The sequence below is a fragment of the Meles meles genome, chromosome 10 (genome assembly GCF_922984935.1).
Source record: "Meles meles chromosome 10, mMelMel3.1 paternal haplotype, whole genome shotgun sequence".
Taxonomy (NCBI): Eukaryota; Metazoa; Chordata; class Mammalia; order Carnivora; family Mustelidae; genus Meles; species Meles meles.
Genome location: NC_060075.1, coordinates 71,658,755 through 71,671,756, shown reverse-complemented (window position 1 = coordinate 71,671,756; position 13,002 = coordinate 71,658,755). Strand labels below are relative to the sequence as shown.

Here is a 13,002-nt window from a genome sequence, read left to right as displayed (position 1 = left end):
ATTCAGATTATAAATCAATAAGACTTGCTTTTCCTCCCAAGATTTAAGTTGCTGTTTGGTAGGCTTCTGGAACTGAGAGACAGTAGGACAAAATTAGGTGCTTTCTAGACAATCTGCCCCCAGATTCTCTCAGGGGTTTGATCAGACTAATTCTGTTCTGGGTCTAACTGGACCAGTTGAGAAATACTTTACTTATGTGCTGTACTTTTAAACACACATCTTCCGTGAAGATAGAAATGCGTAATAATATAGAAATGAGGACTGAAGGAATATTCTTATTTTCTTTGCTGATTTGGCTCTCACGTCTCATCACTTACTTAAGTGACTGTAGAAATAAGGAACTAAGAAATATCCCATTGACACTTTATTATCTTTAAACTTCAGAATACATGTATTAGTTGCACCATTACTGATTTGGGGGCAGTTTCTTTCCATTTTTTTCCTTTCAATTTTTTTATGGTTATATTAAAAATTTTAAAGGATAGAATTTTAGTGACAGACTTTTTAATCAAAGTTATATGGGAGCCATGATGATATATTTATTCACTATGGTCAAGTGCAGTTGAAAAATGAATAGAAATTCCAAGATTAATCATGCTATGTGTTTACTCTGATATATTTTGATCATTATAATTGAAAATACTCTTCTAGTCTAATTCTAATAATTAATCCCTTATGTCTTGCTGCTTTGTTTATAGCTTTGTCCAATTAAATCACATATGGAAGGAGCTCATTCTCTGTTGATTTAAATTATTATTTATTTACTATTACTTAATTATTATTTTTCAGTTAACAAAAAATTGCTATTCAGTTACATTGCTTGGTCAGAGTAAGAACTTTGACTATGTAAGATATAGACCTAATGTGACAATGGTATAAGATGAAGGCAAAGATTAAAAAGGGTCAAAGGAGGGGCATCTGGGTGGCTCAGTGGGTTAAAGCCTCTGCCTTCAGCTCAGGTCATGATCTCAGGGTCCTGGGATCGAGTCCCGCATCGGGCTCTCTGCTCAGTGGGGAGCCTGCTTCCCCCTCTCTCTCTGCCTGCCTCTCTGCCTACTTGTGATCTGTCTGCCAAATAAATGAAATTTTTTTTAGAAAAAGGGTCAAGGGAAAAATAATAATAGTCACTGTGTTCAGGGTGTGCTTACAGGTGTTCCCCCCCCCCCAGCTTAATTTTCTTTAGTAGTTGCATGATAATCTTTTGACAAAAATAAAATTAAGATTCTGTTATACTATATATGAATCACTGTATATTTACTTACATTATATACTAGTTATACCATCACCTCTTTAAAGCGTGGAGGATTATTTGTAGTCTGAGCCTATGAAGGAGGTTTTCTTGACCCTTTGTATAAAACCACACAACTAAAGAACATATTAGTTGAAGGAGACTGTCCAGTAGTTTAGAAATTATTCAGAGTTCTCATGAAAGAGTAATATAGTGCCTCCTGCCTTTGATTTACAAAAATCACACTAAAGGACATGTCTAGGACTGAATTGAACACACATTACCATCTCACACACATGATGAAGTCATTCCTGAAAAAACAGATTCAATACTTCCAATTCTCCTTTTTTACAAAATCAATACTTATATCAACTTAATCATTTTGCCATAGATTCTGCAATCAAGTGCGTAGACATGGCCTTGAAATAGAAACCTCCTTGGGATTTTACTCCTCAGAGTGTTAGAAGATAACTGGTTAATGATGCTCGGCTTGCAAGGGCAAAATACTGACTTAACTCTTCTTCCAGAATCTGCTTGGTCCCAGCTGAGTGAGTCAGGACCAGAAGGGAGCCTTACCTTCCTTCTATGGCTAAACACTATTCTGTGCTCACTAGCTACACTTCTTTTCCGGCCAAATCCACCTGTGACAAGCTCACAATTAGACATGGTGCATTTGAGTTTCTGGCCATGGCCTCCATATTTTAGGAAGAGGGTGACAGAAGGAAGAGGAGCCTCTCCTAAGTACTTCTGCAACCTTAGCCATGGTAAGTGGAGCCTTTCACATGTTAACCCAATGTACCTACGGGCTCACAGGACTATTTCATTTTGGGAAGAAGCCATATTACCTTTGAAAATTATATAAATCCATCTTATTTTCCTCAGAGATAGGGTTAAAAAGCATGTTTTAAGTAATTCCATTTTCCTTACTACTTCATGATTCCCAGTGTTGCATTTCTCTTGGGGTTTGCAGAAGACCACCCTTACCCTAACTTACAGTTTACCATTTATTTCAGTACCTTAAAGAAGAAAAGAAAAAGCAGATGCTATAAGGGTACTTACTTGAAAAACACGAAAATCCCCAGTGAAATCACCAAGGTGAAAATCGACAAAGAATGGCCCACAATCGCCAAGTAGTACAGAACGTATGCATTCTGGAACAACAACAGAACAGTTATAAAAATGAACAGGCAAATAAATGATAATAGAGGAGGGAAAATAGTTTCTATCTTTACTACCAGTGTAAATCAACAATTGTTCTCATCCTTTAAAAAATCCACTAAAATTATAACAAACATTTCAGAGAATTAAATTATATTGAATCATATTTGGGGTTAACAGGTTAAAATATTACACAAGTATCAGTTATATTAGAATATGCATGATGTGGTGGGAAGAACATCAGACTGGATTCATCAGCACTTACTCAGAGTACTAATCATTAAGTCTTTGTGTGACTCTCATAAGTCAGTCACTTCACCCCTCTGGATCTCGGTAGGCCTCATCTCTAAAATAGTTTGGTCAAAACTAAGTGATTTTTAAAACAATTATCTGCTGCGTATAAGAAACGTCATTAACTACTGGGATACAGAAATACTGAACATAAAAGGACAGGAAAAGATGATCTATGCAAACACTAACTGCAAGAAAATTGGTATTATATCACAGAGGTCCAGATGTTAAGTCAGGAAGACAGAACAATTTTTAATTTCTATTCACCTAATAATATAAACTCAAACCACATAAAGCATAAAGCAAAAAGTGACACCATGCTCAGGAGAACATATGATACAAATGCAGTGTAGATAAGTTGGATCATTTCTATGCAGTTTTTTTAATTCCTGGGAGAAATGTGGCATTTAGGTATAAATCATTATGCTTCAACATTTGATTCTTGTGAATTTCCTTGTGAAGAGCCTGATATGGAAGCACTGATTCTGCTAAAAAGCTCTCAAAGCACTCAGAGTCTTTTGTTTGTTGATATGCATTTTTGCTGGACAGAAACAAATATTGCCTTTCTAGGCTTTAGAATTTCAAAATGAACTAATCAACTTCTCCTGAATGGTGGCTGTTGTACCACTTGATGGGGTATTTACATATTATTTGCCACTTTCATTGATAACTATCCTCCTAATGGCACCATTTTTATCCTTGCAGAAATGATGACAAAGTTGGAATAGTTGGTTTATAGCCAGAGCTCATAAGACTACAAAATAGTGTACAATCCCCTTCTTAGAAAGTATTTAGGAATCTCTGCAAGAAAACAAATACTCAGCTCCTGTCTTTTCTCCCACCAGTTTATTTTCTGGCTACTTCTCTAACTTCACCAACTAGATAAAACTAGGAGTGGCACTTTCTAAGAGTTCTTTCTTTTAAATAGTTCATGATATAGAATCCCCTTGCCATTTAAAATACTGTTTTTAATTTGGATATATAGCTGTGCCCCTAACCTCTGTCACTATTTTATTTTTATCTCTGTATATTTTATTTTTAAGAAAACTTTATAAAACTTAATTCATTTTCCTTCAGTTTCCTCCAGAATACTTTAAAAAATATTTATTTTTCTGAAATAAAGTTGTCTAAATGTATAAGATTAAACCAACAGCTCATAATTTAGTTGCCCTTCTTGGTGTCATTCTTAAGACTGAGAAGTGCTTCTTCTTCTTCTTTTTCTTTTTAATAAATTCTAAGTTGGTTTCTTCAATTTTTTTTTTTTTTTTTTTGGCCTGTATATAACTGGAAGATTTGTACAAAGAATTTCAATCGTTATGTTAGGTGCTTAGAGGGGAACATTTACTCTTAAAATACTTTGTTTCTATCTCAGACATGGCTAGAGTGAGGTCAAATATGGCAGTACTAAGAATTATTGATTTGAATCTGCACTCTTTGTAACAATTCAGTTAACAGGTTTACAATTTTTTTCTGTAAAATCATAATCCGCATTTGTTCAGGAATTCCTTACTTGGCGACATGTAATTTCCATCAGTTTTTATTAAGTAAATAACTCTCCATTAGGATGTAGACATGCATCTGATTCTCAGGGGGTAACCAAGTAATTTGTGAAGAGGTGACGGGCTTTGGTGCCCCTGGCCCGTGCTTGTGACCAGATGTTCCTCTGGTCTCTAGTCGACCGCTCTCTAAGCTACATATTCTTCTTGTTTGCTTTTTGTTCTTGCTTGTTTTGTTTTAGATAAAAAAAAAAATTTCTGTACTCCTAAATCTTCTCTATAGTAAACAGAAGCACTGATGGGCTTTTAGCTTCCAACTTATAATTACTTAGCATACAGGTCTAGCTCTGAAGGAAACAATAGGTTTCTGCTGTAGCACCAGGGGGCTGCTCAGGGTGTAGCCTGTGTGGTTAAATACTGACCGATTGTTTCTCCTAGCACCTTGGGGAAAGGAGGCTGACTGTGGGCTTGGTGAGTTTTTTTTGTTTTTGTTTTTGTTTTTGTTTTCAGATTTCTCATGCATTTGGAGAGTACGTGTCTGGGTTTTTCCCATTGGCTTAAATGTTTCTGAGCTGAGATGATATTACAAATATTTAACAGGGGGTATGACATAAATACTAACAAATCGGAATAGACAAAACTGCCACACCTGTATCAACAGGTAGCTGAGAAGTCTCATTCTAATGGTTCCTTCAAAGCCTGATAATAAAACTGTAATGGGCATCCTTGGGTAGGGAATTGGGGGCAACTGTCACTTTGTGGCTTGGGGAAAAAAATTTGTGATTTTCGCACTCTTCCAGTAGAAGACAGATCTTAGAGAGTCCCTGGAAATGCTGCCTAACATCTGGCATCATGATGTCATGATGTCATGGAAGAGAATCCCATCATCTCTTCCATGGACAATATTTCCCTCGTTATAAATGACCTGATTCTCTTGGAACTCTTCGACACTAAGTTCCAACGAAGAAGTAAAATGTCATTTTCTCTAATGCTACTTCAGAGAATCCCTAGAACTCACAGGCCATGATCTAATTTTCTTCTAGAGAACAGGTTGGCTTTTGGTAGCAGGTATTTTAAAGTTATGCATACATATCTATGTAAAAATAATGACATTCCCACCCAATACCCAAACTGGAAATGAAACCCACCTTCAGTTTCTCAGGAGTGAAAGCGTTACACATAGTATAGTTGGACCAGGTTCGATTGTTCTCGGGATGCTTATACCACTCCCCATTCTCATCACAGTATTTTGTAACCTTTTCTGTTAATGAAACATAACAGTTATTACATTGCGATCTCAAAACACCAAGAAGGAAAAATAAGGCTTACAAGCATTAATCACTTTATAGAACTTGAGTGTGAATGTAGGTCAAAGGAGACTACCAGGAATCATGCATTTTACAAGATGTTTTAGTATCTGTTGTCTCGTGTTATCTTCAGCAAAGCCAAGTAAAGCAGAGGTTGCTATCTCCACTTTACAAACAGGAAACAGAGTGAGAGGGGTTATAGAGTCTGAAGTCCTTAGATAGTGGGTCAGCTGGGATCTAATCTCAGGTCCATCGCATTCAGAAGTGCTACCTGTTCTGTACCTCATATTTTTTAACAAACCCTACATTTCTGATTTTAGATAGGAACTACGTGAGACCGGCAAGACCATACTTTCCTTCATTTATATGCTTAATGTAATTTTGTTAGAAAGTTACATAGAAGAATTTTAAATTGTGAATTTGCTGAGACAGTCATCAAACAAAAACTCTTTAAAGAATCACCATTGGACCCCAACAATATTTCAGAAAGCTTTTTTTGTAGCTATTTAGCTACAAAAGGCAAATTCTATGGAGGAGGGTGGGATGTTCCTTCTGAAAAAGTCTGTTCCAATCACGGGCAAGACTGTAGGAGATATTATTTTGTTCTGATGTCACCAAAGTCTGGGTCTAGGCATTTTCTACCCATTGCAGCTATGAGAACTTGTCCTCCTCCACCTGGCAAATCTTTCAATATTTGAAGAAAGGATATGTCTCCTCTAACTTCCTTTTCCAAACCGAACATCCCCATTTACTCACAATACACAGCTTGGTGTCCCTTCACTGCCTAGAGCCACTTGGCATGTGCTCGATATTGGTATTTTCCTCTGAAATACTCTGTTTTGGACTGCCCCATGAAAAGGAAAGAATCCTTATTTCACTCCAGATCTACATCAGGGAGCTTTTTATAGATTCTCAGGCCCAATCCCCAGAGATTCAAATTTGCTTATCTGAAGAGGTAACCAGGCATCAGCATTTTAAAAAAGCTCACCAATTCCGAAGGGTATGGAGGTTGAGAATCATGGTCCTAAACTGTATATTGACCTTCTTGGCTCTTTGCCATTAACGTTGACTGAGTGTTTGACATTAAGGGCAGCGCCTTAAGCATATCCTTGTTAAATGTGCTTTTTACATTCTAGCATATTCCTACAGGCTACCAGCCTCTTTTGAATTTCAGTGCTGTTATTCACTCTATCAGGACCTGTCTTTTACCAAACACTTCATCTTAAAATGAAATCTCTGTCATTTCATTAAACTGTTTTGTTTATCATTAAAATATAGCCTTGGGTCAACGGTAAAATCCTAACAAATTTGAGTGTGTTGGATATACATATTTTTAAGATTTTTTTTTTCTTTTGAAGTGGGTTTTTCCCCCACTTGAGAGGGTTCTTTCTAAAAACCAGGCTGATAAGATGGATCTATGCCTGGAAATCCCTGTTTTGCTGACCAAAAACTTGCCTTTTAGTCAATAATTATAGCCACTTTGGCAAGAGCCCATTGCTGCTCTGGAATGGCCTTGTAGCCTCTATTACAGAAAAGCTCTTTATGCCAATCAAGTTATCTCTAATGTAGTTGTCAAGTCCAGATGAATGAAGCATCATTCATTGGGAAGAGTCAGTAAAAGCCAGAAAGATGATCATCAAAGAGCGCTGAGTTGGAGTTTACAGGAAGTAGTGCTGAGGAGGGCAGGGCACTCAGCCCTTCCTCTTTGCACAATGAAACTTTTCAGAAGTGGCTGGCTTGAATTGGTCTTTAAAGTTGTCCCCTGTAATCTCATTTTCATTATCTCTGTCTTACTGGGGTAGAATTTCAGATCTCATCCTTGTTGAAGCGCCAAAGCATTTCTTAAACACTGACACAGGGATAGATTAATTTCTCTGCTCTGATCTGAATTCCGGAAACTTTCTTGCCTAGATTTTTACCATTTGACGATTGTTTTCTATCTTAACTGAAATTCTCACTTTTGTAACCTCTTGTCCTTCATCCTCAGTGAGCAAAGGTACCCAGATGGATGGACTGGCTGACCATGAAAGGTGGTAGAAACTCTGACCAAGCAACTTGTGGAAAAATCTGAAAGTCAGGGTTGTTTTTTCCTAGTCTCTTACACGTGAAACAAACACTAATTCCTCTCTTCAAAATGCTATTTCTAGTTCAGACCAGATAATTCAGTGAAGATCCATCTTGTCGGACCTTCCCTTCCACTGACTGAATATTCCTCTTCCATAGAACCACTTCCAAAAGGATACTGAAGGAAGGAGGAAAATGAGCACCGTGGAGGGTGGAGGGCTCACTGTGTTCACTGTGTTCCTCTATATCACATCTTGTGAGAAGAAGTCTGGAGTTTGAGGTGGAATGACCAGCCCCTGGGGGCCCCTGGGACCCCGCCAGCCAGTTCATCGTGTGGGGTAGCTTAAACACACTCTGCGGCCTCAGGCTTGCTCTATTCCCCGCAGCAAACCTCGCCTGTTAACTGGGGCTTAGCGCTGGGCCTGTAGCTTCCATTCATCATGGGGGTCTCTTTTATACCCAAGATATATACTCCCTTTTCAGTCTCTTAATCTCGGTTAATGCTTCAATGGGACAGATTTTCTATCTAGTTTCTCAGAACAGAGTTTTTCTGGCCCCAACACCGCTAGTCCCTGAAGCTAGCTGGCTACTGCTTTTTACCCCTCTGGGACCTGCCTTCCTCCATTGTCTGCATCAGTCTCATCTGATGCCACTGGTACAGCTACTCAGTGTACTGGCTGAACTTTCCAGGCATCCGCCTCTTTCTTTATTTCTTTTTCTTTATTTTCTTTTCTTAACACACTTTCATCTTGACTGCATGTTTCATCACAAGCAGAACTTTAAGAGATCCTCATGTCCCAGGTTATACTCCAAACTAATTAATTCAGAATGTCTGGGGTGGTACCAGGCATCAGGATTTTGATAAGTTTTCAAGGTTCTTAGCCAAGTTGAGAATCACTCACCACCAGCCCCTATCCAAATCCATTTCCTGTCCTTCACGTGTCTAGTCCCTGGCCTGAGGCTGTAAGACAAACTCAGATATCTCTTTCCACATTCTTTGCGTTGCTGCTGACCACTAACCACTGAGTACCATGGATTCCAGACCTTGAATCTATCTGGATAGCTGACGTTTCTGAGATACATCGCATCAGCCCCCCCCCCGCCCAGCTTCTTCCTTACTCCACTTGGTGGATGGTACCCCTAGACCCTCATCCTCTCTGTGCATCCTGATTCAACCTCCAGTTATACCAGTGTGGCTAGATGAAGACCTGAAGGAAAAACATGTCTTCCCTAGGAAATTAGCTTTTTTTTTTTTTTTTTAAAGTACTCAAAGTACTTTTTATCTGCAGAAGTGAGTGTGCATGGGGAATTAGAAATACTGTTTCTCAAATGCTTTTCCAAGGCTGTTGTACTGACTTATAAAGAGAGGGTTAGGTAAGAGCTAAGGAGACTTGGTTCACTTGCAATTTTGTGTCAAATATTGTGTGAGTATATACATTTAGATAATATACATGAAAATGTTTTGAAAAGTAAAAAATGATACTCAATGAGAAGTATTCCTATGTTACTTTTATAACTAAAATGAATTTGGTGTCACTTATTTATTTAAGACACATTTGTTGATCGCTCACGTTGTGCAGGGCCTGGAGGGGGATGTTAGTATGATCCATTCATTTTATCATTAGTTTCATTTACCAAACATATATTAATAATTTACTGTTGGAACAGAAATCTAGCAAGTGTCTAGAGTTACTATCTTCTGATTCCTTTTCCTTTACACATGACAGTTTTATATAACTTTCAGTGTTACATAAAATTTCCGTTGCATGTGCTCTGTCAGTCTCATATACCGAAAGTCTAGATCAAGTATTAGCATAGGTCACCAAATGTGCAACAACTGAAAACTGAAAAACAACCACTTTTAAGTAAAACTTCAAGAGTTAAAAAATTAATTTAAAATTTTATTAAAATTTAAAATTAAATATTTGAAATATGTAAAAATCTAACTTCCATTTAGAATTGGAGACCCACGTGCACATTGGACCAGTAACATGACCTAAAAAATAAGGAGAACTTGAAATACTTGTACAACTGGGTGATATTTCATGCGAAGAAAGTCTTCAGAAAGTGCTGAAACATGTAGAGTATGATTAGATAGGTATCCTTTACATCTGATTTTCTTTTCAGAACCATGAAAATTCTAAAGGCTTCATAGCAAAATATGAAATAAAAAGAAATATTTTACCTGTTGGATCAAAGTCTGGAAAGTAATCTGGGCAGTACTGATGGGATAATACTCCAGCCGGTGTATCATCCCAACACAGCCATCCATCCCAGGTACGGTTGCAATATGGACCTGATGATTCAGATAGAAATTAATATTGACATTGGGAAAAGCTGCAGAATCATCAATAGGACTTAACAGTGTTCAATAGGATCTAGCCATTTAATAGTTATTCTGGAGCTCTCTATGTGCATATGGAAATATTAGAAAGAACAGCAGCAGCAAAATAAAGATATTAACTTTACCAACTCTTAATCGAAATTTACATTTTTATAGGTTTTCTCCATTTGCTCTTCAAAAGACATGCATGTCATCTGTATGGAATCTTTCCTCCAAAATCTTTCCTTGAAAATATCTTCAGAGGGGCGCCTGGGTGGCTCAGGTCATGATCTCAGGGTCCTGGGATCAAGCCCCGCAGGGAGCTCTCTGCTCAGCAGGGAGTCTGCTTCCCTTCCTCTCTCTGCCTGCCTCTCTGCCTACTGGTGATCTCTCTCTGTCAAATAAATAAATAAAAATCTTAAAAATATATATCTTCAGAAATGCTGCAAAGAAGTCTTGCAAAAGTATATGCAATATCATCCCTGGATAAGAGGCTTAATTTGAAAGAAATTCTATGGCTTTAGAACATACAGATCTTCCTAAACATTAACCTTAAAAATGGCTGCCTCGGATGGCTCTATTCTTAATTTTTTTGAAGATCTATTTATTTTCTTGAGAGAGCGAGTGAGAGAGTACACACAAGAGCAGGGGAGGAGCAGAGGGAGAAGCAAGAGAAAATCCTCAGACTCCCCGCTGAGTACAGAGCCTGACTCAGGGCTTAATCCCACAACCCTGAGATCATGACCTGAGCAGAAATCAGGAGTCAGAAGCTTAAAAGACTGAGCCGCCCAGGCATCCCTTGGATAATTCTATTCTTAATCCAAGGGTTTAAAATTCAATTGTTCAAAATTCCTATTGGAGTTGCATTTGTAGACAGTTAACAGATTACGTATAAAACTAGTCTTATTATTTTAGAATCACACTTTATTAGTGACTAAAGTAATGCTCAGTTTGAGCAGTTTATGTATTTATCAGCTTTGACCCCAAGTAGCTTCTCACTCCTTTCAAAATTTAATCTACCCTAAAACATGAAGATTTGCCTCTATAAAGCTATTCAAAAGAATAAGACTCAGCCTTTGAAGTCAGTTCTTAGAAAGAAAGAGAGAGAAAGAAAGGAAGGAAGGAAAGATGGAAGGAAGGAAGTGGATGGATGGAAGGGCAGATGGGCAAGAAAGAAACAGAGGGAGAGAGATGGGGACGAAGGGAAGGAAGGTGGGAGGGAGGGAGGGAGGAGAAAGAAACGAATAGAAAAGAAAAGAGCAAAAAGATTAAAAAGAAAAGGAAAAAGAAATCTCAATATAATGATCATAGTATGAAAGTTCAACCTCCCAAAATGATTAGGACTGAAGTGAAGGAGCCTGCTCTCACTTGGTCTCTGAAAACAAATTTCGTGTTTCTATCATTTCTTTTGTTTCAGAGGAATGGTTTGTCTTTGGGCAGAGCCGCATCTAATAACTTCTCAGGTTCTTAAAAAACACTAAAACTACTGCAGGTGGAAGAATCACATGTATCTGCCTCTTAATTGTCTTGAGTTTTGTTTAAAGGAAAATGCTAAAAATAGGGACTAGAAATTAAAACTTTAACTATTTGAAGGCAAACCACACGTAGAAATAGAACATACTTAAAAAATATTCCCCCTACCAAGCGGTGTTATCTTAGAATATACAAGGGTACACATGGTCTTGTTGGGACTTTTCAAATGTTTTAGGGGACAGGGGAGAGAACTGGGTGTAGTAATGTTTGGCAATCGCAGAGCCTTCTATATATAGCTAATAGAATGAGCTTGGTTCTGAAAATATTTGAACAGTCCCACAGAGCATTCTAGAGAAGGTGATAGATAAACAAAGCCTGCCTAGGAGACAGATTTTACTAGTTCCTCTGAGAACTGGGGGTAGACAAGAGGAAGGAATAGCCAGAGTTGCCAACCCATTGACAGTTAAGGGAAGATACTGCCTCATTAACCCAAGCGAGACAGGGTTTTGACAGGATTGACCTGAGGCTAATTCTCTGCCCAATATTTTCCACTTCCCTTCCTGTCATTTTCCAGTTCCTCTCCATCACTTAGCCCTGTATTGTTCCTCCTTGCCAGGTGTGAATACGGGGTTATTGTAGTAATTTTGTCATAAGTGCTGCTGTTAGCCCAAAACCAGCTGGGTGAGCCTGGGCAAAGAAAGTAGACATGTCTCCAACATGAAATACACAAACATACCATAATTTGAAAACCACTGTTAAAAATGCTAGCATATTAAAATTAGTCAACACATATTTATCCATGGAAGAAAACGAGCCTTTAATGATGCCTGAAAACATATTTGCATACATCCATCTTCTCACCTTCTCCTTGGTATGGGGGTAACTGCTGCATGCGGTCATAGCATTTGTACTGCGCATCCGACATTTTCTTTCGTCCTAGGACGTACAGAAATGGTTCGGACTTCATATTGGGAGGATAGGTGTTATTCGAATTGGCAGGAAGGATTGGGGTTGGGTGCTGTATTAAAAAAAAAAAACATCGGTTACTTATACAGAGCGGGAATGGGTGTATACAAAAATAAATGAAACAATCAAAAAGTTTGAAAACATTTTCCTTCATGAGTAACAATTACGAATAGTCTCCACATAGGATATTTTTCTTTGTAACTAAAAAGTATATTTATATTTCATCCACAAATTCCACCTACAAATTTCATATTTGTATTTGTTCCATTCACTGCTAAAAATGGATAGCACCCACCCAAACTCATGCACCTCTTTATCATAAAAGATTGTTTTAATTTTATTATCACTGTAAAGTTTAGAAGTAAACAAAACAAATAACCTGATTTCCAAAAAATACTAACATTAAATCAATTTTGCCTTCTTTGGAACTTCTAATAATCATGAGTCATACTATTAAAAATAGATATATTACTGCAATAAGTAAACTTTTATATTAAATTATTTTAGCTTTTTAAAAATTTGTGCTTAGAGTATGTACACTGCCAAAAATTCACCCCAGTTATTCCACAGAACAAACAAAATCTGTTCTTCTGAGATATTCTGCGTTTGATGATTGGCCTCAATATCTTTAATTTGGTTTCATCAGCAGATGACTTACACAGGGTTTTTAATCTCACTGCTGAAAACCAATGTAAA

General features: G+C 37.6%; 1 protein-coding gene across 1 annotated transcript in view; it reads right to left on the bottom strand.

Annotated features, from left to right (window-relative positions):
- Window positions 1-13,002, bottom strand: part of CALCR (calcitonin receptor) — a 61,769-nt gene that overhangs the window by 42,356 nt on the left and 6,411 nt on the right. Inside the window, exons 2-5 of the mRNA XM_046021354.1 lie at window positions 12,202-12,358; window positions 9,730-9,840; window positions 5,322-5,434; window positions 2,288-2,379 (exon numbers count right to left, since the gene is read on the bottom strand). Of these exons, the coding sequence (XP_045877310.1) occupies window positions 2,288-2,379; window positions 5,322-5,434; window positions 9,730-9,840; window positions 12,202-12,358 (473 nt within the window). The remainder of the gene's footprint in view (window positions 1-2,287; window positions 2,380-5,321; window positions 5,435-9,729; window positions 9,841-12,201; window positions 12,359-13,002) is intronic.